The 27006-nt window shown below is 39.6% G+C and overlaps 1 protein-coding gene across 1 annotated transcript; it reads left to right on the top strand.

The window, feature by feature from the left end:
- Positions 1–16671: 16671 nt before the first annotated feature.
- On the top strand, positions 16672–26022 carry LOC102794702 (arylsulfatase A-like). Its single transcript, XM_087844344.1, has 8 exons — positions 16672–16972; positions 19846–20086; positions 20226–20444; positions 20787–20956; positions 21225–21349; positions 24897–25024; positions 25108–25210; positions 25300–26022. Exons 1-8 carry the CDS (start codon positions 16752–16754, stop codon positions 25590–25592), a joined length of 1500 nt encoding a protein of 499 aa, XP_087700470.1. The 5' UTR covers positions 16672–16751; the 3' UTR covers positions 25593–26022.
- Positions 26023–27006: the final 984 nt, after the last annotated feature.

Genomic DNA, 27006 nt, shown 5'->3' with positions numbered 1-27006 from the left:
TCTACTACTGGTTTAAACATCCATCTAACTGAAAGGTTTCACTTATAGTTATGGTTGAGCTCTCTGACAGTGTTGTTTGGGAATGGGGTAGATCAAGTATTTGTTCCTAGACCTTATTTAATTTTTTTATTTTGATGTCATTATGAGACTTTTTACTGTGTTATTTTATACAGATGACTTTCAATAGAGTAAATGCTGGATGTCTATTGAAATTTTCAGTAATTTCAAAGAAGGGCATAAACAGAGGCTACTAAGTTCTCCAGAGACTCTAAGTCAAACTCTGGATCCCATATGGTATATCTAACATTACAGTAAACAATGACTTAATTACTGCAATTCTTACGACACTTGGTTTCATCAAGAAGCAATAAAGATCATCCAACTTGTTGCAGTCTGTCTTCTTACTATAAGACCAAGCCCGGGGGGCTCATGACACCAGCGCTGGCCTCTCTAAAGTTACTTAAAAGACTCTGTATAGTGGGTACAAGTCTTCTGCATCTTCTACAGTCTCTTATGTTGATTAAGTGGTGCCTTTTATTTTTTCAGCTTTAACACAAAAATATTTATTTGCACTCAAACCTGGGAAATGTTTTATTTTTTAACATTAGAGCAATGTTTTAATTTTGTATATTTTATTGGGGTTCTGGGGGCATTGCGCTTTTTTATTATTGTTTGTTTGGTACTTACTGATTCTGTGGTCATTTATAATATATGTGTTGAAAGCTGCTTTTTAAATAAACCTTTTGCTCCATTTGCTTCCAGGGTCGCGGGGGCGCTGGAGCCTATCCCAGCTGTCATAGGGCGAGAGGCGGGGTACACCCTGGACAGGTTGCCAGTCTGTCGCAGCGCTAACACATAAGAGACACAGACAACCATTTGCACTCACATTCACTCACAGATTCACACCTATGGGCAATTTAGATTGACCAATTAACCTATCACCACTACTGCATGTTTTTGGACTGTATTCAATTTCAATTCAATTTCAATTCAATTCAATTCAATTCAATTTTATTTATATAGCGCCAAATCACAACAAATGTCGCCTCAAGGCGATAACTGTAGGAGGAAGCCGGAGTAGCCGGGGAGAACCCACGCAAACACGGGGAGAACATGCAAACTCCACACAGAAAGACCCCAGCCTGATGGCAGAATTGAGCTCAGGACCGTCTTGCTGTGCGGCAACACTGCTAACCACCGTGCCACTGTGCCTTTTCTAACTTGTTCGAAATTTTTTTTTGAGAAAGACATAAGACATGCAGAAGAGTTGGTTTTACTTGTCAACATTAGGGTCATTCTAATGTTAAATGTTAAATCAGTCCTAGAAGAAGGAGAGACAGAGGGCAAACAAAAGTGAAAGAGATGAAGAGACAAAATGACAGTGAAAATGAGAGAACCAGGAAAGCCTGTGGCAAAGTCACCACTGTCATTAGAGGGAAGATCACATCAGCAGGAGTGGTGAACCAGGGAGCACAGGCACCGAACACCTCAGAACAGAGCCGAAGGGCTCTAATGTGACCTTTATGAATTAGCCAGTCACAACTTACATGACCCTGCACAAGTAAGACAATAAACCAATAATGTCACTGTGACGACTAAGAGACGTAAGGGAATCCAAGTATTTTTGCATTATGTGATATGTAGTATTACACAATAAATAAAGAGAAAAGAGCAATAACCTCAAAATGGGATCAAATGTATTAACTATGTTTTTTCCTTTAGACAAGATGTCAACCCAGCTTCTATATAAATGCTCTCATGTTATCATCAAGCACTTTTTATAAAGATGCAGAATTCACGTTGAGATCAGTGACTCCAAGCTCCACTCCTTAAGCCACTGACATAACACCAAACTTCCACATCTCCTCCAACATGCTTCACAGCGGCTATGACAGTCTTCTCCAGAAAAACATCTTGCATGTGTGCCAAAACATCCTTTCTGTTACTGTCGCCAAATAACCGTTTCGTCGATCTATACAGAGCACACGATTCCAAAAGGCCCAGTTTCAACAAATGTTTATTGGCAAAGTGTAGTTTTATTCGAATGCTCTTTTTAGACAGCTTGTTCTCTACTCCCGGTCATTTTTAGAAATCTCCTTTTAAACATGCCTACATGTCTACTTGTTGTCACAACGCTTGCAGTTGTGACAAGAAGTAGATCATTTCAGAGACTTTCTAAAAACCTTTGTTTTGTACCACACTGCTTGCTCTTCTGTTGAATTTACTGGACTGAGATGCCCTTTTTGTTGCAGATTTTCCTTGTAGTGAAATTTTATACAGTTAAAATTGAAATCCCTTTATAGACTCAAAGACTTTTTTTTCTTAAGAACTCAGAGACCCGTTCAGAAATTACAGTCTTCAAGAGAACAGCAGGTCCTACCTGTCAAAGGTCTAAATAACAGAGCGTTGTCACTCCCTCATGTGCTTTTCATCCCTGGGAAACCATCTAGAAGCCCTGTATGGATGTGAATTTGAGATAAATTTATTATTTTATCCAACACGAGTATTTTTTTTTTTTCAATTAAAATGTGAATAAAAATGTGAAACATAACTTTATCTGCATTGCTTCAAGCATCAGTGTTTTTTCACTGCATTGTAGGTAAAGTTTGGAGAGCCACATTTGTAGGTGTTATGGCCACTACATGTATAAAGTATAAGAGTATAATGATAAGAGTATAACAGTGGTATTATAGTAGTTATTTTTATTAAGGGATTAAATGCAGATTTTTAAAAAAAAAAAATTATTAAGCATTTTTAGATTCTTTGAGTTTTACCTTTTACTTCAGTAAATCATCTGTAAACTCTTTAAATTGTATCAATGAATATATCATAATGTGCTGCTATTTATCTGCAATCTGAATGGTAATGAAATCACAAAACACAGCTGTTGGATACTATCTAAGTGCAAACCATATTTCTATAAAAAATCTATGTATGTATGTATCTATGTATACCTGTGGATAGCCTAATAAACTACTGTGTTGTTGCTTGTTGCTGCCCATTCATTGTCGCCCAAAGCCTTTAAGAATAATCTGCCGTCAACACAGGAACAGTAATGAACCACAATTTCATTGACCTTTGTCTTTTCTTTGTACTTCTTCTATTCATGCAGTAGCAAAATCAAATGAGATATAGGAGAGATACAGCAGATACACGGTCCCTAAAAGTGACAGATGACTGTAAGTCTTGCCCCAAAGTCCCGACCTCATCCTAGCCAACTGTTGTTAAAAACAAACCGTCAGTCATTCTTCGAGCCTCCTACGGGCATTGCTCTGCAGGAAGGGATGAAGGAGAGGCATCTACAGAATTTGTTTTGTCTACAGAGAGAAACTCGGTGTCAGATTGGGAGAAATTATTCTTTGTAAAGTCTAATTGCCTGTTGCTGAAACAACAACTGCTGGTATTCGTGATACTAAAATCTTCTCCGGAGGAGAGTAATTTTGTTATATTGCTCGCCCATCCAATATTTCTCCAACATGTATTTGCGTTTTTTTGGTTGTTTGTTTTTTGAGTATATAATCGTAAATAATCGTGTTTGAACTAAATACAATAAAGTACTGCAAACTACTAGTTGTAAGGGTACTGATGGAAGTTGAGCTCCAGTCAGAGGAATGTTGGTACAATACATGAATGACCCCAATTCAACAAGAGTCATTTCAGTTATAATTCCTGAACTCTGATTCTGTTGTGTGTGCGTGTGTGTGTGTGTACGCGCGCATGCTCGCGCGCATTTGCATGTGTGTGTATGAATGCATATTTGTATAACACACTAGGGTATGATAATTTTCTTAATCATGGCAGGATTCTCATAGGAAGAGACTCTAATATAACCAATTATTCTGCCTCCTGGCGTTGATGATAGCAGATATTAGTTTAGGTGGTAACAAAAGCTGAAAAGGCATTTTGTGTGTACATGCCGTGTATGAAGTTATTGAATACATAACTGCACAACACTGAACACTAAGTAATGACCTTTAGAGTTTCTGTTAGGAGAATGTTTTGATAGACAAGCTTTCCTCTGAAATTGTTACATCCAAACAAGTTAATGGAAATAAAATATATATATGTTGAAATCATAGAAATATCAACAATGAAAATATACTTAGTCATGGCTCAATCTTATATCTTGTCCTTGTGTATTACGCCCACATTTCAGGGCAAACACACTGGGCACGACCCTCTAAATTCTTTGGTATTGTTATCATGGATCCTGTTACTTTTACGTTTGTTTTTAAATGCCAGACATTTTCTGTGTGCAGATGGCTTTAAGCATTCTGAGTAACATCTTGTTGGTCTGCTGTGAGATTTAACAAGCTGTCCGCAGGCTTGCTAGTGACCACAGAGATAGAGAGTCATTAGTTTTTCTCTGTCTGTATTTCTTCAGTTCTTCAGGGAAAATGTCATTAGCATTCCTCCCCGCGACTGAGAGAGAGTCAAAAGAGCATCTGACTCTTTTCTGCTGGTATCACATCCTCTATCACTCATCCCTGAAGGCCCTCAGTATGACTTTGCCATTGGTTGACCTGACTGACATTCATTAGGGTCATCACAAACACAGAGGTCATCGGCTTTATTTTAGTGCTCGGTCAAAGCTGACACTCAGGAAGCAGTAAGACTTGTGGTATTTTCAGGGCACGCAGCTGTACAGATCTAAAGGGTTTTGATCACCTTCGTGACTGCACCAGCACCCTGAGAGGCTTTTTTGCAGATACAGAGAGATGAATTTTAGCCTGATATGACTCAGTCACTCGTTTCTGTGCAAGAGCAGGAAAACAGACTGGCAGGCATCTGGGACCTGTAAAATATAATTATAAAACTCTTCAGATTTCAATTTGGCCCTACGTTTGACAAATTTCTGAAAGTGGTGCCAGATTAAGTTTTAATTGTCCAGCGTTAGTATGGATATTACACTCTAGGATTTAAAAGTGCTACCCTAGAAATTTTTTTTAGGCCACTGACAGTAAACACAACTCGGGAGAACTTTGATTGTCTGATGGTCTTTTGTCCGACAGCGAGAGCATTTGGAGAGAAATCAAATCCTTCCTGTGGTAACAGCATCTTAGTTCTCTAAATATTTCCACTTGCCGGAGAGAAATATACGAAAAAATAATTGGGGGGAAAAAAGAGAACATATTCTACTGCAGATTTTTTTTTTTAAGACAGAGTGAAGCCTGTTGTTTCCCAGTCTGTATGCTTAGCATAAGGAAAGCTATTGTCTCCTGAGCTTCATACATACTCAAGGCAAGAAAGCAAACAAGCGTCATTTATCCTGTTGGATAACTTTTATATCTATATTTCACTTATTTTCTTAGGGTGTCCACTGAAAAGGACATCTGAGTATACCTGATGTCTTTGCACATTGTAGTTAGTTAATGCTGGTTGCATTAAAAGGATGTGCATGCTGTTAAGAGTGGCCAGACTGACTTACTCACAAGAAAAAAAATGAATAAAATAAACAGCTTTAAGCCATTACTCTTAGCTTGTTGCACTTTATTCAGGGAGGTGTTTTCATTACCGTCTGATTTTTAAAAAAAAGAACCACAAACATGGTGTCATGCGGGCACGAGGGAATTCGATGTAGGTGCAAGGGATAAGAAGATGAGAGAAGGTAAGGGTATATCTCTGCACCATAGCATTTAGTTCTGCTTTACTTTGTCACTCAGTGCCTGTCTCCATGTGCCTGAATGGTCCCAGCATCCCCAAAACCTACATTTTCCAGCTCTGTTATAGCAGTAACATCCTCATGCTCTCATCTGTGACAATGTTCCCCACTAATAGGCACAGAGTGACACCTGTGTGTTATACTGCAGGTGCACCTGCAGCCTTGTGCCTGCGTGATCGACCTCTGCGCTCCACCCTGCACTCCTACTAATTGAAACAGATGGAGAGGTTGCGAAGGTGAGGAGGAGCCCTAAGGGCAGCAGTGATGAAAGAAGAAAAGGTGTACAGAGAGCATGTTTATCAGGGCAATCAGGAAGGGATGCACTGAGGGGCCAGTCACTCTTTTAATGTATGTCAGCAAAGTCTGTTTACCACCTGTGGCTTCCTGGCTTTCCCTCTCCCTGCTTCCTTCACTTTGTCCTATCGGCCAGCCTATTGCAACAAGTGGAGGTTTCTTCCTGTTATTAGGGAGTTTTTTCTTCCCACTGTCGCCAATGCTTGAAGGTTGTGTGATTGTTGGGGTTTCTTTCGATTACAGTGGGGTCTTTATCTTACAATATAAAGTACCTTGAGGTGACTGTTGTTGTGAATTGGTGCTATATGAATAAATTTAAATTTAATTGAAGGGAATGATTTACAGCTCTTCTGGAGATATTTGAACTGTTGTTTATTCTTCAGCCTACCAGTCTATGAAACAAGCAAATTCTACTTTTCCCAACTCTTATTTCATATTTATTTTATACCTTCTCACTTCAGCAGCTCACTTCTGCTGTTCACAGCCAGTTATCACAGAAAAGGTTGTAAACTCTCCAAGCAAAAAACCTCCAAAATGCCAGAATCCACACCTGATTTTCTAAGAGTACATTCAAGTGTTCAAGTCTAGATTTCTTGGACACTTAAACCAACAAGCAATGGATTGGAGCTGAGGATCATCTGCAACATATTGTTTCCTTGCAGTTTGTTCCTCTTTTCTCTATTACTGTCCCTGTCAAAATAAATGTAAAAAATGCCCTAAAATAAACCACATAAAACAGATTAAGTCAATAAATAAAACAATGCCTGCCTTTGGCAAAATGGAATAACATCATAAAATGCTAAATAATAATAATGGGATTTACACAGATATACCTCTACAGCGCTATATTTAATACACACACACATATCCAGCATGAAATTACAGCTCAGTAAAGCACCGTGTTCTTTAATTCAGTTATATGCTGATTCATGTGCAATTATAGTTCATATTTACCAGTATTTACAAAAAATTGGGAAATGTATGACCTGCTGAGGAAGGGATTATCTACATTTCCTGCAGTGTAATGACGATCCACTGGAGGAGAGCTAAAATATTGTTTGTAGATTTTTATAGTTTTTTAAAACTCATAATCAAATGTGACACAAACAATGAAAGGAATCCAAGAGGAGCATTTACTAAACTAAGGTGTATTTTAAGTATCAAAAAATTTAAATCCTTACTTTTAAGAACATTTTGGTTAAAATAATGTAGAAAAGACCTGGGACAGACTAGGAAGCTTTCGTTTTATTAGTTTTTCAAATAAATCCTGGTTCTCACCCACATCCTCATGCTGCTTCTTTTCTCTGTCCCTTTTTTCTGGTTTTGTTATTGTTACCACACAGCTTCCTTTATTAAATTTGTTAATTGAACATCTGAGACTTTTGTGATGAAGGATCTTGTACTGGGATATTCGGTCCTTAATCATTTTTCTGATGCCCGTTGCTTAAGATAGTTGAATAAGATTACTACTTTCCTAAAATGTTAAATTAAAAACTTTAAATCTGAATAATAATTTAGGCATATTGCTGTTCCTGAATATCAGTGGGTCAGTAGGCTTTTTGAGCCTGTTATGAAAAAGCAACAGGTTTTTGGTCCATTTTCAGGTTTCTAAGAAGAGGAAAAGAAGAGGAAAAAATAAACCTTTGGAGGGCAATTTTTAAAAAGAGGTGAAATTAATGAGGCTAATGTCATGGTGAGCTGGCGATGCTAATGCCATTTAAGTTTAAAAAAAATATGCCAAATTAAGGGCAGTAGTGTTATGCTGCTGTAAAGAATGCAAGTCTGCTTTTAATGATGATTAATAATCATTAGTAGTTGGTTATAATCACATATACATTAAAAACAACTTCAGCACTTTTTAATTTGGTCTGTCCTACCTCAAGAGAAGAGTCTCACCAACAACTTTACTTCAGAAGTGCACATGGACAAAATGGACAAAAGAATGATGCAGTCGTGAAACACCGACCACTGAGACAAAGGACACGGTACTCTTCTGAAATACTGGATACAACGTGATTTCCTTGCAGCTTCCAGTCAGACGCTTGGGAAAAATGTGACTGCTGCTCTCACACTGCTCTCCACTGTCTGTTCCTCTATGTATGCATGTGTGAATGTGTGTGTGTAAGGATGGAATGATGGCCTCTCTTTTGTTGTGCGAGGTAAGAGGATCCTGGTTAGTGAAACAATACCTGACCATTCAAAAGGAGATGGACTTAACTGAGTCACGAGGAGCCAGTCTAGGGCAGACCAAACACAAGCAGGAGGGGGGGGGGGGGACTGAATACCTCCTCTGTGAGAAGAGGAAGGAGACAAGCCTTTCAGCAACTGGCCAGTCATTAGCTACCATTGTGTGTTTGTTTGTGCGTGCCGAGACAGATTCAGAGGTCCTCTTGTAGAATCTGATTGACTGATATGGCTGAGGGGGTCTGATGGAGATGAAAGCGGAATTGGAAATGGGGCAGATGGAGTGAAATGGTTCACTCTTTACCTGTATGTAAACTCTCCCTCTCTGCAGAAGTAATCCACACCTGCATTAATAATTGAGAAGTGCTCTGTGCGAGTGTGTGCCTATAAGGGATCCAGCCATTGTTTACCTGCACTGTGCAATAAAGATCTGTACCATCTCTTCTTTCTTTGAAAGGTAGCAAAATTGTATTACTGTGGCTGACAATTTGTCCGATTTAAATGAAAAGAACTAGGAATTACTCCAGATAATCACCATTCCCAAGGTGCAGCATTAGATCTTTGCTGGTACAATTATGCATTACACACACACAGCCCACACAGTCCTGCACACTCACTCACGCATTCACGTATGCTTACTCAACTGTCCAAATATTCCTCTCACTTCTCCACCTGAGAAGGGCAGAGGCTGTCACTCATGTCAATGAGATTTCTAGGTATTTAAAAGTCCACGAGTCAATCCACTTCAGCCACAAATTGATCTCATCTCAAATGGAGCCAAAAAGGACAATTTACATATTCATGGTTGAAACAGAACAATGCTGACTAAATCTGATGAGAGTCACCTTCAAGGAAAGCTGCTGCTGATTTCAGCTGAGCAGTGTCAAATGCTGTCCATATAGACGGAGGGTAATGAGACATCAGGCCCGCACGTGTGTCTATATTACCGGGTTCAAGTCCAGGGAATTATTTATGACGATGTGTTACTAATTCAAGCGTTACTGTGATGTGTGGAATCTACACAACTGATCTCATCATGCATTCAATGGGTGTTTTTAAATCTATTTTCCTCCTCTGTGTTTGAACTCTGATCATTTTTTTATTGCCTTTTATTTGGCAGTGGATGTTTTTTTTATGAAGATCGCAAGTCTGTCTGTTTCACCAGTGTGAAACTGTTATTTTCATCAAAACAATATAGAACTGGCTTCCATATCCTATTGTAAGAAAACTATTTGTGTATCTGTGCATATGTGCACTGTATTCCCTGGAAAATACAGCAAAATATCTTTGTTAAAACAGATTTTGGTTTTGTAGATAAACAGAAGTCAAGATGAACGTAAAGTGTAGAAAAGAAAAACATTTGTGCTACTGTACCAATGAAGTTATCTTTAACCCAAACAAAATAGTGCTGAGTGAGTGAAACGTAATTCAGTTTGACCGTTGAATTTTTCTTCAAAAAAAAAAAAAAAGGGGGGGGGGGGGGGAAGAGTGAGGTCAGTGTGGGATAAAGTCAAAATTTAAACTCTGACATTAACACCTACATGGGGTTATTTTACTCCAGAAAGAAATCTGAGTCAGTTCACAAAATGTGAAATGGGCAACACTTTTAAAGATCTGTGAAACAAATGAAAAGCAGCTCCAGCACTGAGAGACAGAGAATGTACGCTGAAAGTCAGGGAATGGCTTTTATCGAGCGTGACAGAGAGAAATGGGATCTGGGTTTGTGGGCATTGAAGTGGTAATTGATTCAAAGCTCTAGATCTACTTGTGGACCAACCTCAGGTGCGGGAGCTGATCTGCAACATGATAGCTTAAATGCCCATTTGACAGAGACTGAGATTTATCTCCTTGAAGAGCCACTCCTCAAATGATGCAGATAATAGCTTGACATGCAAATTCAAAGTCGAAATTATAATTAGACACTTTATATTGCTTTACTTGTTAAATTCATTTACATCTCCCTTGTCAGCTTCCCCATCAGAAGAATTCCATGTGAATAATGCACTGGAAGTGGAAGCAACATTCATGAGCAGTACTGCACTTCACGGTAGTTAAAGCCAGAAAAAGTGAACTTCATTATGCAGTTGAGAAGTACTGATACCAAAATGGTACTGCTTTAACACCTGTTTATAATGTTTAGGTACACCTGGCTAGTATCAGGTTAGACCCCAATTAGCCCACAGAACATTGTAATTCTTTATGGCACAGATTCAGGAAGGTGCTGAGAACATTCCTCAGAGTTTTTTGCCCATGCTGACCTGAGATTATTAGGGAGATGGTGCAGATTTGTCAGCTGCGCATCCTAGATGCCAATTAAGGATTCCACCAGATCCCAAAGGTGCTCGGTTAGGTTGAGATCTGTTGACTGTGGACGCCGTTTGAGAACAGTGAACTTGCTGTCATGTTCAAGGAACCAGTTTAAGGTGGCCTAAGCTTTGTGACATGGTGTGTTAGCCTCAATTTCCTGTTCTTAGCTGTCATGAACGGTCTTCTGCTGTGCAACTCAAATACTTCAAGGTTGAACATGATGTGCATGCATTCAGATTTTGGGTGTAACTAGTGGTTATGATGTGAGTTGGTTTTGCCATCCTTGTCAGTTCAAAGCAGTTTGGCCATTTTCCTCTATCGTCTGACATCATCAAGTCATTTACACCCACAGAACTCACTCACTGAATATTTTCTATTTTTCAGACGATTCGCTGTAAACGTAGCACAGGTTATGTGGGAAAATCCTAGGACCTCAGTTATTTATTTGTAAAAAATGTTTGGAATCATGCATGATTTTCCTTCCACTTCTCACGTGTACGCCACTTTGTGTTGGTCTTTCACGTGGAATTCCAATAAAATTGATTCATGTTTGTGGCTGTAATGTGACAAAATGTGGAAAAGTTAAAAGGGGCCGAATACTTTTGCAAGCCACTGTATCTATGTAGTACATTAAAGTTAAATACAGTATTCATGTCCTGTGACCCCCAAACTGGGCAAGTGGCTCCAGTGGATCCCAGGAATGACCAAGATCTCTGTCCAAAAGAACAGCAATGATAGTGTAAAATGCAAAACAATACAACATCATTGCTGTAGACCCTGTCAGAAAGGTCATACTTTAGAGAGGTAATGCACTGGAATGAATTATATTTCAAAGTATTTATAATCTGTTCTCCAAACATGTTAATGTGGTGCAAAACCTTTAAGTCTTTAAGCTCTTTGTGAGTTTAAAATGCCAGAGAAGGGAAAACTTAGGAGGAAAAGTTATAGTTGTTGAAAAATGCATTTAAATCACTTCAGATATCCTCATGCCGATTACAAAAACACTACACTCTCTTTATATTCTGCTTATATTCTTGCTAAAAATGTGGCCAGTTAAAACATTAATTAAGTTAACTGTACAGAGAACACTCCATCCTGCAGTTCCCACAAAAAAAATGGCATGTTTGAAGTCCTTTACTTTTTTATTTGCATATTATCTATCCACCTTTATCAGATTCTCTCTGTACCCAGAATGGGCTGTAGAGGAAGCCACATCTGCCGACAGCTGATCAAGATAAACTCTCAAATGGGAGAATAATCATTAAGTCGGCTCATGCGTTTTGCATTCATTACTGTTTGTGGCTCCACAGTCATTAGGAGTGATCTGGTCACATATTGTAACCTAGCAAAGCACTGAAGCTGCTAATGAAGGCCCAACAATCTTGTTTACATCTTCCATTGAGAGATATATTCTGCTGGCATTTGTCAGTGTTTGACATCATTTTCTTCTGTTTGATGAATCGAATGTGAATACGTTTAAAAATGGATTTCCGTGATGTAACATCGAAGGCAAAAGGAAGTGCACAAGAGAAGTGATCAAACATCTAGTGTTCTGTGTTACTCAGTCACAAGAAGCTGGGAAGGGAGCATACTGCATCTTTTAGGGCTTAGCTATGTCCGTCCCAATTACGAGTGATGACAATGCAAAATTCAACTTGGAAAATGAGAGAAGTTACAATTCACTTTTAACAGCGGCATTTTTCATGAATATGGAAATACAGACGTGAGGAAGTGGTCTTTGGGATTACACACTCTTGGCAGATGATAATAAATTCGGACAGAGTTGTTTACAATCAAAGCACAGAGTTTTCTGTCCCTGAGGACAAGCTGAGCAAAGGCACATCTCAAGGTGAGCGGAGCTGTGGACGGAGGATCTGGAAGCTAAATATCCATACACATTTTGGTTATTTATCTCATGCAACATTAATCAGATGTTTTCTGCTAAACTTTACTATGTCATATCCCCATAAATGCAACAGAAATGCAATTTTGAGTCAATGTTATCTCGCTCTGTGAAGGCCCTGTCCTCTTGAGCCATTTCTGTGTATCTCTCAAGTCTGTTTGCCTGCATGATGAGTGCAGGGGTGATGCAGGAGTCAGCCTGGAAAAGAATAAATCACTCATGGAGGCAGCTTTGCAGTATGGCAGCAGATGACAGCCGGAGGGCAGTTTGAGGAAGGCAGTAGGCATGAAGGGCCAATCAGGCTGTCTTTCTTTATCATATTACCAGGCAGTTGTAGAGGGAATTGAGGGCAGGTCATGATTACCACCAGCCGTGTTTCTTTAGTAAGCGGAGACCACACAGAGACAGGCAGGTGTTGTTTACATCTGACTGTCATTTTGTGCGCAAGTAAGGAGAAACGACTGAGACACTCTTTTTGATTGTAAAGTCATTCCAGTAGATTTAAGTGGAAGAAAACATTTTGCTGTATATATTACAATGAGAGCTTCAGCATGTGAGCTGAGACCGTTGACAAAGGCGTGCACATATTTCCCCAGCAGGTCCTCAAACATTTATGAGTTCTTCAGCTCATGTTGCTCCATGGAGACCTGTTAGATTTCATTGCATAATTCTGTGCACTGTTCCAACCTCTATTGTACCAATGAACCTCTGTTTATTTGCCAGGATGCTTTCTATCACTGCTCCCTCAGCTCACAAGCCAGAATAACAATGACTTTTTTATCATTGAAAGTACTGTTTGATCCCCACTCACATGGTAGATTGTTACAAAATAGGCTCACACAACTGCCTTGCCTTTGTAGTACTCACGCTATTCAAGCTAACCAAAAGTGCGGTTTCCTAATTTTATTCTGACAATATCTGTAATAGTCATCATTTATCACAATAAGAAACTTCATGTGCCTTAATTTCATAATGAAAACCATGAACCAATTCTGGGTTATTTATCACAAACGCTTATTCATCACAGTCACTACATTTTCTCTCACGAGCAACTTCAAAGATATTGCAATTTATGAACTGCAAATGTATTTGCAAGATGACGAGGCGATAGAAGGCAAGGTCGTTTATAGACGTTTTGCTGTCAAAGCAGAGCAAAATCAAAGTGTTTGGTGCTCTCCATGGTTCTAAAATATATATCGATCGATCTATCAAACTGTCTATTGTGTAATATGATACATTTTTTCTTCCTGTTATTCCTCATTAAATCAGATGCATCAACTGATAGAGAAAACAATCTTTTCTCTCTCAAAATCACTTTTCAGTGGTTGAGGAAATAAGGGAAAATGTGATCCCATGGCGCCCACTGGTGTTAAAACAGTTTATCTGCACATTATATCGCAGATTTACACAGGCGGCGTGCCCAGGAACTCTGCTCCACAGTCCTTCACAGTTTAACTTGCAGCCTCTGACCATTAATATTGTGTGAAATGACTTCGAACAAGGTGAAAATGAGATTTTCATAAAAATTATTTTTAGTGTTGGCTTTAATCCCACTCACCACCTGCTGTGCCTCCTGAAGATTCAAATAAACTGTAAGATTTTATAACATGCAGAAAATTGTAAGAGTTTCTGATTCTTAAGAAAAGAGCGCGCGAGGTGGGGAGAGGAGATAAAAAGGTATGGGGATTAGATCTCCTTGCAGGCATGAGGCTGGCTCCTCTCTCTTGTTTTTGTCCTGTGGGATGACAGTGCAGAGTGGGATTCATTGTCTCCATGATCTGTGCAGGGTTGTTTTGTACAACACCTCTGTCTGCCTGAAGCTCTTGCATCATATACACATGCATGCCTTTTCGAAGAGCAAGTGCAAGAACACACGCACGTTGTTTCCACAGACTGTAAAAGGAGATTTTTCAAGACACACACACACACACACACACACACACACACACACACACACACACACACGCACACACACACACACAAATGCACACACACCCTGTCATGGGACATTAATTCTGATTAGTTTTTCTTGCGGGACAATCCATTTTATATAAAGATGCCCAAATTTCAATCTCAAACAATGGACACTGCTTCAGAAACAGTCCCACACAGCATGGCAACTGATGCTTAGCTCATGTAGGGAGACACACACACACACACACACACACACACACACACACACACACACACACACACACACACACACAGAGAGAGAGAAGCGACAGAGAGAAGCGGGGGTAAGGAACTTTTTGCAGCCTCAGCTGATTCAAGCTGCTCGTTTTGTTCTGTGTTGTTTCTGACAATGGTTTTCATTTACTCGCAATAAAAGGTCAGAGCAGTCATCTTTTACTAAAATACAGTGCCAGCAGCCTGTGTAGTGCATAGACTGTCATTTGGCTCTCCAGCTTCTTCTCTGTAACTCATGGAAAACCATTAGATGGGTCTGGAAAACACCCTCAAATTTATTATTAGTTGTGGCAAACGTATACCAGTCATTACTCAATATTTGCTTCTAATGATTTTTGCTGTAGGCTGTAGGTGCTCCATTAGCTCTACCAGACTAATGACTGACTCATTGTTTACCTGAGCTGAGCATGACAACTTTACTAGATTTTTCTTTTTGTCTTAAATGTAAAATGAACATGTTCGATGGAAGAGCAGGGGCATCACTGCCTCTCTTCCAGGGTTGTTGTTCCCTGCAGAGATCGTTAGAGTGCTCTGTGTTGGAGAAGATTAGATGAAGGGAGCTGCTGCAGCAAGGTACTTTTTCAAAATCTCAGACTGACTGTTGTTTTCTTTGTTTTTCCATCATCCAACAGCTTGTTTCTCCCTTAGTTTCCATGTGTGCATTTGTGTAGGTGTGTGTGTGTTAGCTGACTTTTGCTTAGTTCAGTGGGTCATGTGCTACACACATAAGCAGATAGTGACATGAATGCACACACACATACATGTGTCTGCACGAAGAACTAATCACTGTGGACTGTTTGATGAGTGTGAGATTGTATAAATAAAATACTAGTTACAGAAAGCACAGAGCAAAGACCAAGGAAACAGATGATACAACTGGATCTCTAATTAGGCATCTTCATCCCCTCCATCCTATTGCTTACCTCTCTCTTACATATACAGCCACGGTTGCTGCTGAATGTAGGTCAGCACTGTGGAGAGATGTGAAAGTGAATGATAAATCAAAGTAACTATTTCCCTAACGCTAAACAATAGTGCAAGGCAGCATGCAAGCTAATGGGTAGACATATCACAAACACCATTGTGCATCAGGACTTCAGAGGAGTTCACAGTGACTTGATCAAATGATACTTACCCCACTGTAAAATGTACTAATTTATGCTTTTGGGACTAGCTTGTAACCTCCCACTTCCCCCCATCACCATCAGAAATGCCACCATCCTCCCCCCACACACAGGCTCACGCCAACTGTTGACTGGAGAATGTACAGCGTATATTAAATGTTCTCATGCCTGTGCTCTGTTTGGATTCTTTTCACACAATGCCACCTTATTTACATGCAGGGAGAGCCACACTTTTGTTTTCCTGTCCACCTATCGGAAGCATGTATATGAGAATACATAAACAAATAGCTCCTGGTACTGTCTCTACATCAGAAAATCAGCTGTGACATTCATTTCTACTCATACTGCTGGCTTCTGCAGCGATGCACCAGTGATTTATTTCTCCTCTTGCTCGTGTAATTGACCAGGTGTCAAGTCGAATCAGTGGCAGCAGCCAACCTTCCCACAGAGGACGGTAACTCGACCGCGAGACCTCAGATTAAGAATTTTAAAGAGGAGACAAAACATGACAGAGGAACATCTCTAACCAGTAAATTACTCAACTGCCTTTCTTAGGACGTGTCTGTATGATGCAGTGTGTTAACTGTTTTGTGTCATTTGGTTAATGATAATTATGATTGTGTATGTATGTATTTTAGTGTTTTTATTTTTGTTGCTTTTGTTGTTCCATTGAAAATAAAACGGGGCATCCGAAAGATGATCATTTCAAGCCATGAACAAAGGACAAACAATTTTAAAACCTTTGTGAAAGGTGTGATTGTGTGCAGTCAGTTAACCTATTAAATCTGGACCTAATTCACTATGCAGAACTTGGGGATTTAAACTAAAAGTCTTCACATTGAGTGTTGAGCTGTAAGAAGGAGAATAGGTTGTAAAAATATATATTAATTTAAATGTTAAAAAGCAGAAATTAAAACAAAAAAACTAATCTAATCTGTAGTCTAATCTGATGCTTAAGACTACATTTCCCAGCATTCCGTGACATAACCAGCGTGCAGCCGTTTCCGGCCTCTGGCACGTGACGTTCTATTTTGTTTTTTAAGAGATCTGCCGCTTCCTTATTATCAGTCAGACTTAAAAACGGAAAAGCATGGGATCCAGCCGCTTCGCCTTTTTCGGTATTTTACTTTTGTGCACCTGCTCGGCTTCACCGCCGAACTTCGTCCTCCTCTTCGCTGACGATTTAGGTTTCGGGGACTTGGGCTGTTATGGACATCCTAGTTCACTCACTCCCAACCTGGACCGCCTGGCAGCTGAAGGACTCCGATTCACAGATTTTTACAGCACCTGCCCCGTGTGCAGCCCGTCCAGGTACCAGTGTAATCAGTACTGACTGTTTGCGTGTGTGAATAAAACGTGCGTTATTGTGTATACTTTGTGTTCTAGATTGCAAGCAATCCAGCCCTTTTTGGGCACTTAATCACTTTATAGAACTGTTATGGCATAATTGTCGCAATTTCTGCTGTCCCTTTGGCCTACTTCCTGGAAAATAAATGTTTAATCTCTATGAGGAGTTTACATTCATAGATAGATAGATATAATAGTCAAACAGATAAATATTTATAAACAAAAACTTTCAATTTGATTAAATTGGATTACAAAGAAAAACCTTAACAGAAATGGGAAGACCTGGGAGGGCTAAAAAATACTGGGGCATGTCAAAAACAGGAAATGTTTATGATGGGCAAAATAACAGTGACATTGGATAGAGAAAGGAAACTAGTTTATAGTTTCAGCTGGCAACTTCATTAAACTACATAGGATTTTTTCTGTGTTGTTTGTGTGTGTGTGTGTGTGTGTGTGTGTGTGTGTGTGTGTGTGTTTTGTAATACTTTTTCAGCATTAAAGCTGTTTTTGAGTTCGAGTTTGTTGTAAGAGGAAGAAAAAAAATCTTGACATTTTTCCTGGATGGTATGGATTTGATTTATGTTCATGTGTATGTGTATCTGTGCATTAGCGTGCAAGCTAATGATCTATGCGTGACTGCAATGAAGAAAAGCGAGCATATCAGCATTCTCACAAACTGATGTTTGCCCTGTGCTTTGATGCAACGTTTCCTACTGCAGAAAGCAAATTTTCAAATGATGTATTAATAATGAATATGAATAATAATTCAGTGTCCAATCTAACAGCCCTAGGTCAGTGGCTCAGTTTTACTCTCCCATGTATATTTTTATTGGGCTGCAGTGTGAGGAAAAAGAAACCTTTTATTTTTTAAGTATTGATATAATTTAATTTATATATTTATTTTCTATAAAATATAGAAATTATCCAAAATAATGTTACTTAAACCTTCAAATAAGTATGGTCTAGTATACCCCATGCTCCTGCTTCTTCCAGGTATTGCTGCCATATAAGGTAGGACAGCTGCGGACAGCCTGTAATTTAAACATCATAGATTGATTCAAAAAAATTAAAATGAAGCACCCAAATGAAAAAAAATATTGCATTAAATTTTCTTTTTTTTAATAATTGAGTTCTTTGAGTTACTCGAATCGTTGAAGCCTTGATGGATAGATTGACAGATGAGGTCAGGCAGGAGTCTCCTTGGACTATGATAGTAACAGATGGAATTGTGATCAATAGAAAACAGAAGAAACAAATGAGCGGGAGACAGGTGGAAACGTGAACATGGAAAACAAGCAGTAGAGGTAATGAAGATGGAGAATACCTGGGGTCAACCATCCAAAGCAACTGACCGTACACAAGAGTGTTAAAGAAGAAAGTGCAGGCAGGGTGGAGTGGGTAGAGATGAGCATCGGGGTGATTTGTGATATTTGTGACACCAAAAAGAGTGAGTGGCGGTTAGATATCTTATGATTTCATTGGGAATGACCAGCACAGACAGGATTACAAATCATCATAATTTTTAGCTCAGATTTGGAGACAGTTGATTAGTTAAAGTTAGTTAGGCAGGGTTGAAATGGTTTGGACATATTCAGATGAGGAATAGTGAGGGGTAGAGGACCATTTCAATAAAGGATGTTAAAGATGGAGCTGGAGATGCCAGGCAGGAGAAAAGATGCAGTGGGTTGGTGTGACAGAAGGGATAAGGTGAGATGGAGGAAAGCGATCTGCTGTGACAACCCCTAAAGGGAACAACCAAAAGAAGAAGAGATTGCTATTGTTTTCATCAAGTACATGAAATTTTTTTTGGGCTGAAACGATTCATTAATTAATTAAATAATTAATTTTTTAAAAATTCTCAACACAAATTCATTGTTTTGATACTTCTTTTAATGGAACAGTTCTTTAGGGCGGCGATGTATAAAACGATGTAAACACGAGCGTTTCACCCACATTCGCAACTAAAGACAGACCTACAATACAAACGTATTTAGGAGCAGTGTGTAAATAAACATTGTGACAAATATTAACCACACAGCCTCCAATTTTAAACAAAAACACAGAAAACATGTTTCTAGTGTCCAAAACAGCAGCACTCTTCCTGTACTCACCATTAAAACCTTTTCCTGGAAAAAAGCTAGCGGGAGTCCTTCACCAAAGCATCTGATTAACTCCGACGTGAATAAAAAGTGAACTTTGTAGCCTGCAGAAGTTGTATTAAAATATGCAAATGAACTGTTAACTTAGTCTGATACCTGACTGGTTAAATTATACGGCATGCTGAAGGCTGTCGGCGGCCGTACTGTTTTACATGGAGTCTAAAGGGGGGCATGGGGTATACGAGACCATAATAATTTCATTGAAAGTGAAATTATATAAAATATTGTGTTTGTTTCATTGCATTAAAAGGTTAAAATATAAAAATAAAAGCTTTTCTCACAGGCTAATATAAATGTACTTGGGCAATAAAACTCTTAGCCACTGACCTGAAGGTTGTTAGGCTGAGCACTGAACTATTATTAATCTTAATTATTAACATCTACACCATCATACATCTGTTATGGCACAAATGTTGTATGCAGTAAAACTTGAAAACATTGCAGTTTCTAAAATGGAAACTAATGAGCAGTTAATTTTGAAAGACCTGTGCTCTGTCCCTTTTGAATATTTGTTTGCTCATTAATAAGACAAAAGTATTTCTTATCCAACTACTTGATTAATCAATAGAATAATAAATAGATTACTCAGTTACTAAAATAATCGATAGCTGCCTAGTTGCCTTTAAATGTTTCCACTGCTCTGTTAATTAACTGCCTTGCTTGTTGGTTGTTTCCAAGGGCATCATTGTTGACAGGTCGCTATCAGACCCGATCAGGAATCTACCCAGGTGTGTTGTACCCAGGATCTATAGGTGGTCTTCCTCTCAATGAGACCACCATCGCTGAAGTGTTAAAGCCCCTGGGTTATGCCACAGCAGTCACAGGAAAGTGGCATCTAGGTGTTGGGCATAATGGCATGTTTCTCCCAACCAAGCAGGGCTTTGACCATTTCCTAGGGATCCCATACTCCCATGACATGGTCAGTGTGTTTCCAGTCTGCTACTTAAAATTGCTTCATGAAATGTCTTTTTTTTTTTTTTTTTTTCTATATTCACTTTACTATTCTTCACTCTGTATTGCTGTCTGTTAATTTTGCTATCTTGTCTTTTCTTCCCCAGGGCCCCTGTAAGAATCTGACTTGTTTCCCTCCAGATATAAAGTGCTATGGAGTGTGTGATATTAACACTGTAACCGTCCCGCTAATGCAGAATGAGGTCATCAAACAACAACCAGTCAACTTCCTGGATCTGGAGAGGAGTTACAGTGACTTTGCAACAAACTTCATAACCACATCGGTTGAGAAAAAACAACCATTCTTCCTCTACTATCCATCACATGTGAGCAACAAGAGCAATCTGAAAAAAATGCATGAATTAAAGTGTGCAAAATCAACGTTTGAGTGCAATCAATGCCTAAAAATGTGTTTTCATAATGGTAAATATCAACTACTGTGCATGTCTGAGAGTTTTTAAATTGGGATAATTTAAACATTTCCTAGTCCTCTGTAGATAGATACTAGTTACTTTCCAATATGTTCGGATTAGTCATTAAAAAAAAATCCCCAATTACTCAAATTTCAGTATTTTAATATGATCAGTCACTTCTAGAATATAAATATGCGGCATTGAAAGTGTCAATATTTCAAACAACACTAATAATCACTTGTTTTCTTGCTTCAGCACACCCACTACCCCCAGTATGCAGGTATAGGGGCAGCTGGACAATCTTTAAGGGGTCCATTTGGGGATTCCCTGTTGGAGTTTGACAACACTGTAGGCCACCTGATGGCAACTCTGGAGAGGACAGGAGTGATCAACAATACATTGGTCTTCTTTACATCAGACAATGGGTTAGTTTTCAGGACTTCTTAACATTTAGAAATTAAAAGATTAAAGAAGTCCAGTTGCCTTCTTTTCAAACTCTTAAAACTACCACACATAACTTAGAGACAACAATGAAGACTGAAATGCACTAGAGTTTTTGAGTTTAATTCCTCATGCTGACATTTAACCACCCTACTCTGTTCAGTAGTCAAGTTCCTAGAAATCTTTGCACTCTTGCGATATTGCATTTATCTTTTTTTCTTAATGGTGTCTGCTTTCTTTCTCTGCATGTAGGCCTGAACTGATGCGTATGTCCCGTGGAGGCAACGCTGGTCCTCTGAAATGTGGCAAAGGTACCACATATGAGGGAGGCATGAGAGAACCTGCCATCGCCTACTGGCCGGGAATCATCAAGCCAGGTCGGGACATTTTAGTGGTCTGCAAAAACTCCAGACTACATCCTGCTTCAAACTAAAAAAATAAAAAATAAATAAAATCCTGACCCATCCTTGATCTTGCCACACAGACCTCAGTTTGAGTACATTTATTTTTACCTGTTACTGGTGACCATATTCTAAAGCAGAAAGATGGTGTGGTTGTTGGTGCCAGACAGCTTGCTCTGAGTATTTCATGAACTACTGATCTGCAGGGATTTTCCTACACAGTCATCTGTAGATTTATAAAGAATGGTTTAAAAAAAAATTACTTGACTTGACTTTGCTGTTCCTAGGACTGTGCTCTGCCTGCTAGCATCTTGCACTCTGCTGTTATTTGCTGGATTGTCTCAGGGGCATCTTTACACAGCCTGCATCTGGGGTCTTGCCTGGTGTGGTAGAGCCAAGCCGCTATGCTTCTATGGATCTTGTGCTGAGAGTAGGATTTGGGTACTGATAGGATTTTTGTATGTCAGCCACTTCCTCTATTTGCCTGTGGTACATACCGTGCAAGGGCCTGTCATTCCATAATCGTTCCTCCTCTTCATTGTCTCATCCTGGATTGTGGTACTGACACTCACTAATCTCCGCCCTCCTTCCTTCTGCTTAGCATACAGTTTCAGGGTGCTGGACTTGGGATAAAATCCTCCATGCATGGTCAGGAGCTTCCTCGTCTTGATGTCAGTGGCTTTTATCTCCTCTTTTGGCAAGCTTATAATCCCAGCAGGGTACCTGATCACAGGCAGGGAATTGGTGTTGGTAGTCCGTTCTTGTTCTTGTTCTTACCGTTCAGCTGGCTCCTCAGGACTTGCCTGACCCTTTGCAGGTACTTGGTGGTTGCAGCTTTTCTAGTGGCTTCTTTGTGATTCCCATTTGCCTGTGGGATTCCTAGGTACCTGTAGCTATCCTCGATCTCTGCATCGTTGCCTTCTGGTAGTTTGATCCCCTCACTTCTAACAAGCTTCCCTGTCTTTGGCTACGTTCACACTGCAGGCGAAAGCGCATCAAATCTGATTTTTTTGACCCTATGAGACCCATATCCGATCATGGTATGACAGTGTGAACGGCACAAATCCAATATTTTCAAATCCGATCTGGGTCACTTTCGTATGTGGTACTAAATCCAATACATATCCGATGTTTTAGAAAGCGACTGCTGTTTGAATGGTCAAGTCGCATTAAATCCGTCTTTTACGTCACTGACACCAGACAGACGCCAATTATCAGCGCCGGAGAAGCACCCGATAAGACATAGCGAACGCTTCCTGGCCATCCAGCGTAGATGTCAGTGAAACTGTTGGGAAGACAACGTTGGAGAAACGTGAACATTTTATTTATACTGTATAATCTGCAGATTCTGACAGAAATCTGCAACTATCCTTTGAAGTACCGCTCCTCTCTAAAACAGCAATAAGGATAATTATTAGGTTAGTTACATTATTATGTAAATAACAAAATAACTTAAAGCAAAAATTGGGAAACGTAAAGTCCGAAGTCTTTATATTAAGGGTCATCAGTCAAACAATACTGTTTGCTCTCGGTCTAAACAGAGCGCGTTGTGTGTGACGTCGTCTTTTGCGCATGCGGGTCGCTTTGAGGGTTCACACTAGAGCGCGTTTGCGGTCACATTTTATTTGTAGTGTGAACAAGCAGACAAAAAATCGGATTTGATCAAAAAATCGGAATTGAGCATTAAGACCTGCAGTGTGAACGTAGCCTTTGTTACCATCCGACTACACTTCCCCAATCTGGACGACATTCCCATGTCCTTGCTGTAGTTCCTGGTGGTGTTGATCAGTGAATCGATGTCTCATTCCCTCTTGGCATACAGCTTGATATCATCCATGTAGAGGAGGTGGCTGACGATGCTCCATTCCATAGTTGGTATCCATAGCCAGTCTTGAAATTAGTTGTTCGCTGGGAGTTGGATGGGACTCATTTCTTCTGGATGTCCTTGGGGATCAGGACTGTCCAGCCATGAGTTAGCCATTCTGGGTATGTCTCATTAACTAGTAGCTGGTTCATTTGTATTGCCAGATGCTCATGTAGTACAGTCAGCTTTTTTAGCCAATAGGCATGAACCATGTCATGGCCTGGTGCTGTCCAGCTGTTCGTACTGGAGACCCAATCTTGGATGTTTGCCACTGTGATGGTTACTGGTCCCTGTTCAGGGAGGTTGCTGTGGTCTGCTCTTGGATCCTCTAGCCAGTGAGCATTTCCATTATGGGTTGCGTCCTTTTCCCACATGCTCTTCCAGTATTGGTCTGTCTCCAGCCTTGGTGGTGCTGTTCTCATATTATTCCCCTGCCAATGAGAGTACACCTTGGATGGTTCTGTGGAGAACAGCTGGTTTATTCTCCTGCTTTCTATTTCTTTGGTATACCTCTTCAAATGGCTGGGCAAGGCTGTGAGTCTTTGCTTGGCAGTTTCCAAGACCCCAGGTATGGACAGCTTGACGTACTTCTTAGGCACCCTCTTTATCGCACCTTTCTGCAGCTCACCTAACCCTATTTCAATAATAAGATTGCATCTCTTTTTTTCAGTATCAAAGTATATTACCATTAATTAAAAACAGTCTTGGGAAGGTGACATTTGAAATGTATTCCACTACAGTTTACAGAATACATGCCGCAAAATGTATTTTGTAACGTATTCTGTTACATTACTCAATGAGAGTAACGTATTCTGAATACTTTGGATTACTTAATATATTATCAAGCTTTTTACAACTACTTGAATGTACTATTGCTGTGTGAATTATTACTATTACTAAAGGATACTCGCCATATCAATACCAACTAGATTTTTAAATCTTAATATAAAATGAGTGACAGTAGGTGGACATTAGGTAAGGCTGCGCTTTTTGCAGCAATCTCGTATAGAAAACTATGCGTAACAACAACTTAGCGCATATATAAAACAGTTCCACGGCTCCGAACCATAGTAAAGGGACCTCTGGCTAATATGTTGGTTCCGTGTCAGGCCCGTAACCAAAAAGTAGCTTTACTTTGTTTTTTGGGTCAACTTTGCCAGCATGAGACAGAGAGAGGCATTGAAAAGCTGCTCCAATGGAACTTATTGTTTCGGAGGAAAACATGAACACAGTGTACAGTCAAGTCTTAATAGCTTACTTACAACTGGGCTATAATGCCCATGAGGCTACATTCTTTAGGGCTATGCCTGTAACACGCCGCCTATTGCCTTCACGAGGCCACGAGATTGAGACACAGTTTTGTGTCTTGTTTGGGTTTTCACCGGCGTCGAATTACCAAAAATAGAGCGGGGACAGCCTAACATATGAAACAGGAAAAGACCGCCGTGTAATCTCTATTTCAACAAAGTAACTGTATTCTAAATACCACCTTTTTAAACGGTAACTATAACGGAATACAGTCACTCATATTTTGTATTTTAAATACGTAATGGCGGTACATGTATTCCGTTATGCCCCAACACTGATTTAAAAATAATTTATGTACATGTAGCCTTTTAGTGATTGCTGTTTTTTTTCTTATGAACAAATCTATTGAAGGTATTACTCATGAGATGGCCAGCACTCTAGATATCCTCCCCACATTGGCGCGCTTGGCAGGGGCTGAACTACCACAGGTGATGCTGGATGGGGTCGATATGACGGATATCCTTGTTAAACAAGGAAAGGTAGGAGCATTGTATTTAAAGTTGTGCAAACACTCAAATAATGGAAAAACCAAGCTCATGTGTGTATTTTCTGTGTTTTACAGAGTAAAAGGGAAGCCATGATGTTCTACCCTGTAGATCCCAGTGAAAAATATGGCCTCTTTGCTGTAAGGCTGGGAAAATACAAGGCTCACTTCTATACACAAGGTACTACGTGTCATATTTTGAATATTTCAAGTTCACACTGTCAAGTTTTAGTTGGTCTTAATTCCTGCCTCTTCATGTTTGTACATCAGGTGCTTTCCACAGCAGTACTACACCAGACAAAGACTGCCCAGAAACAGCAGTCTTCAAGGCTCATGACCCTCCTCTGATATTTGATCTGGAGGCTGACCCATGTGAGCATTATACTCTGCCAGTAGATACACCTGACATCCAATCTGTGCTGCAACAGGTCAAGACAGTTAAGAAGCAATTTGAATCCTCCATGGTGTTTGGAGAGAGCCAAGTGGCAAAAGGAACAGACCCCAACCTCGAGCCGTGCTGCAACCCTGAGTGTAGCCCCAAACCTAGCTGCTGTCAGTGTTGATGAGAAAAACTTTTGCAGCTTGACAATGGAAGGGAAAGTTGGACTAAAGTGCTGCTCTCCTGTGGAGAGTTAAGTTTTAATTACTGGAAATGGAAAATGAATGTAAAGTAAATGTGCTCCCTTAGTGAGGAGATGATTTTCTCCTCTCTGATTTTGATACTGTTGAAATTATAACTAATGTTTAACAGTGTACTGTATCATCTTTCTTCTGTACTATGAGTATTGTTTTATTTGATTTCTAATTTCCACTCAAGGAATTCTTGGTAAGCCCTTTTCACTCATAACATCATGAGTTAACTAAACAATGAAGACAACAATAAAGTTTCAGACATCAATCATATATTTTCAAGATGTATTTTCAAACCCATGAAAAGGCAAATGATTTTTTTGTTTCCGTTGAAACTCACAAGTCTTTGTTTTGAAATATACAAGATCAGATATGTTGTTCTGTCACATACTCTTTTTCATTTACTCGCAATAAAAGGTCAGAGCAGTTGTCTTTTACTAAAAGACAATGCAGGCAGCCTGTGTAGTGCATAGACTGTTAGTGCACCCCAGGGTGGCTGTGGCTACAATGTAGCTTGCCATCACCAGTATGTGAAGGTGTGTGTAAATGGGTGGATAACTGAATGTGTAAAGCACTTTGGGGTCCTTAGGGACTAGTAAAAAGCGCTATACAAATACAGGCCATTTACCATTTATCCATAGTGGCTCTCCAGCTTCTTCTCTGTAACTCATGGAGAACAATTAGATGGGTCTGGAAAACACCCTCAAATTTATTATTAGTTGTGGCAAACGTATAGCAGTCATTACTCAATATTTGCTTCTAATGATTTTTGCTGTAGGCTGTAGGTGCTCCATTAGCTCTACCAGACTAATGACTGACTCATTGTTTACCTGAGCTGAGCATGACAGCTTTACTAGATTTTTCTTTTTGTCTTAAATATAACATAAAAGCAGGGGCATCACTGCCTCCTTCCAGGGTTGTTGTTCCCTGCAGAGATCGTTAGAGTGCTCTGTGTTGGAGAAGATTAGATGAAGAGAGCTGCTGCAGCAAGGTACTTTTTCAAAATCTCTCACTGACTGTTGTTTTCTTTGTTTTTCCATCATCCAACAGCTTGTTTTTCCCTTAGGTTAGCACTGTACAGAGATGTGAAAGTGAATGATAAAGCAAAGTATCTAGTTCCCTAAGATGGCAACAATGGTGCAAGACAGCACGCAAGCTAACTGATAGACATATCACACACACCATTGTGTATGAGGACTTCTGAGAATTCATAATGACTTGATCAAACAATGCTTGCCTAACCCTAGACTTTCCTAAACTCCATTGTGTAAAATGTAACAATTTTATGTTACTGGGACTAGCTTTCTAACCTCCATTCCGACTTCCCTCCATCACTATCAAAAACAT

This window comes from Neolamprologus brichardi, chromosome 7 (genome assembly GCF_056152115.1).
Source record: "Neolamprologus brichardi isolate AB-2024 chromosome 7, ASM5615211v1, whole genome shotgun sequence".
Lineage (NCBI taxonomy): Eukaryota > Metazoa > Chordata > Actinopteri > Cichliformes > Cichlidae > Neolamprologus > Neolamprologus brichardi.
This window is presented reverse-complemented; position numbering and strand designations above follow the sequence as displayed.

Bases quoted from the DNA above. Each gene is read 5' to 3' on its own strand.
- LOC102794702 (XM_087844344.1), top strand. From the start codon at position 16,752: ATGGGATCCAGCCGCTTCGCCTTTTTCGGTATTTTACTTTTGTGCACC. The intron at 20,957-21,224 runs GTTAGTTTTCAG...CTCTGCATGTAG, and splicing joins TTCTTTACATCAGACAATGG to GCCTGAACTGATGCGTATGT. The intron at 25,025-25,107 runs GTAGGAGCATTG...TGTGTTTTACAG, and splicing joins TCCTTGTTAAACAAGGAAAG to AGTAAAAGGGAAGCCATGAT.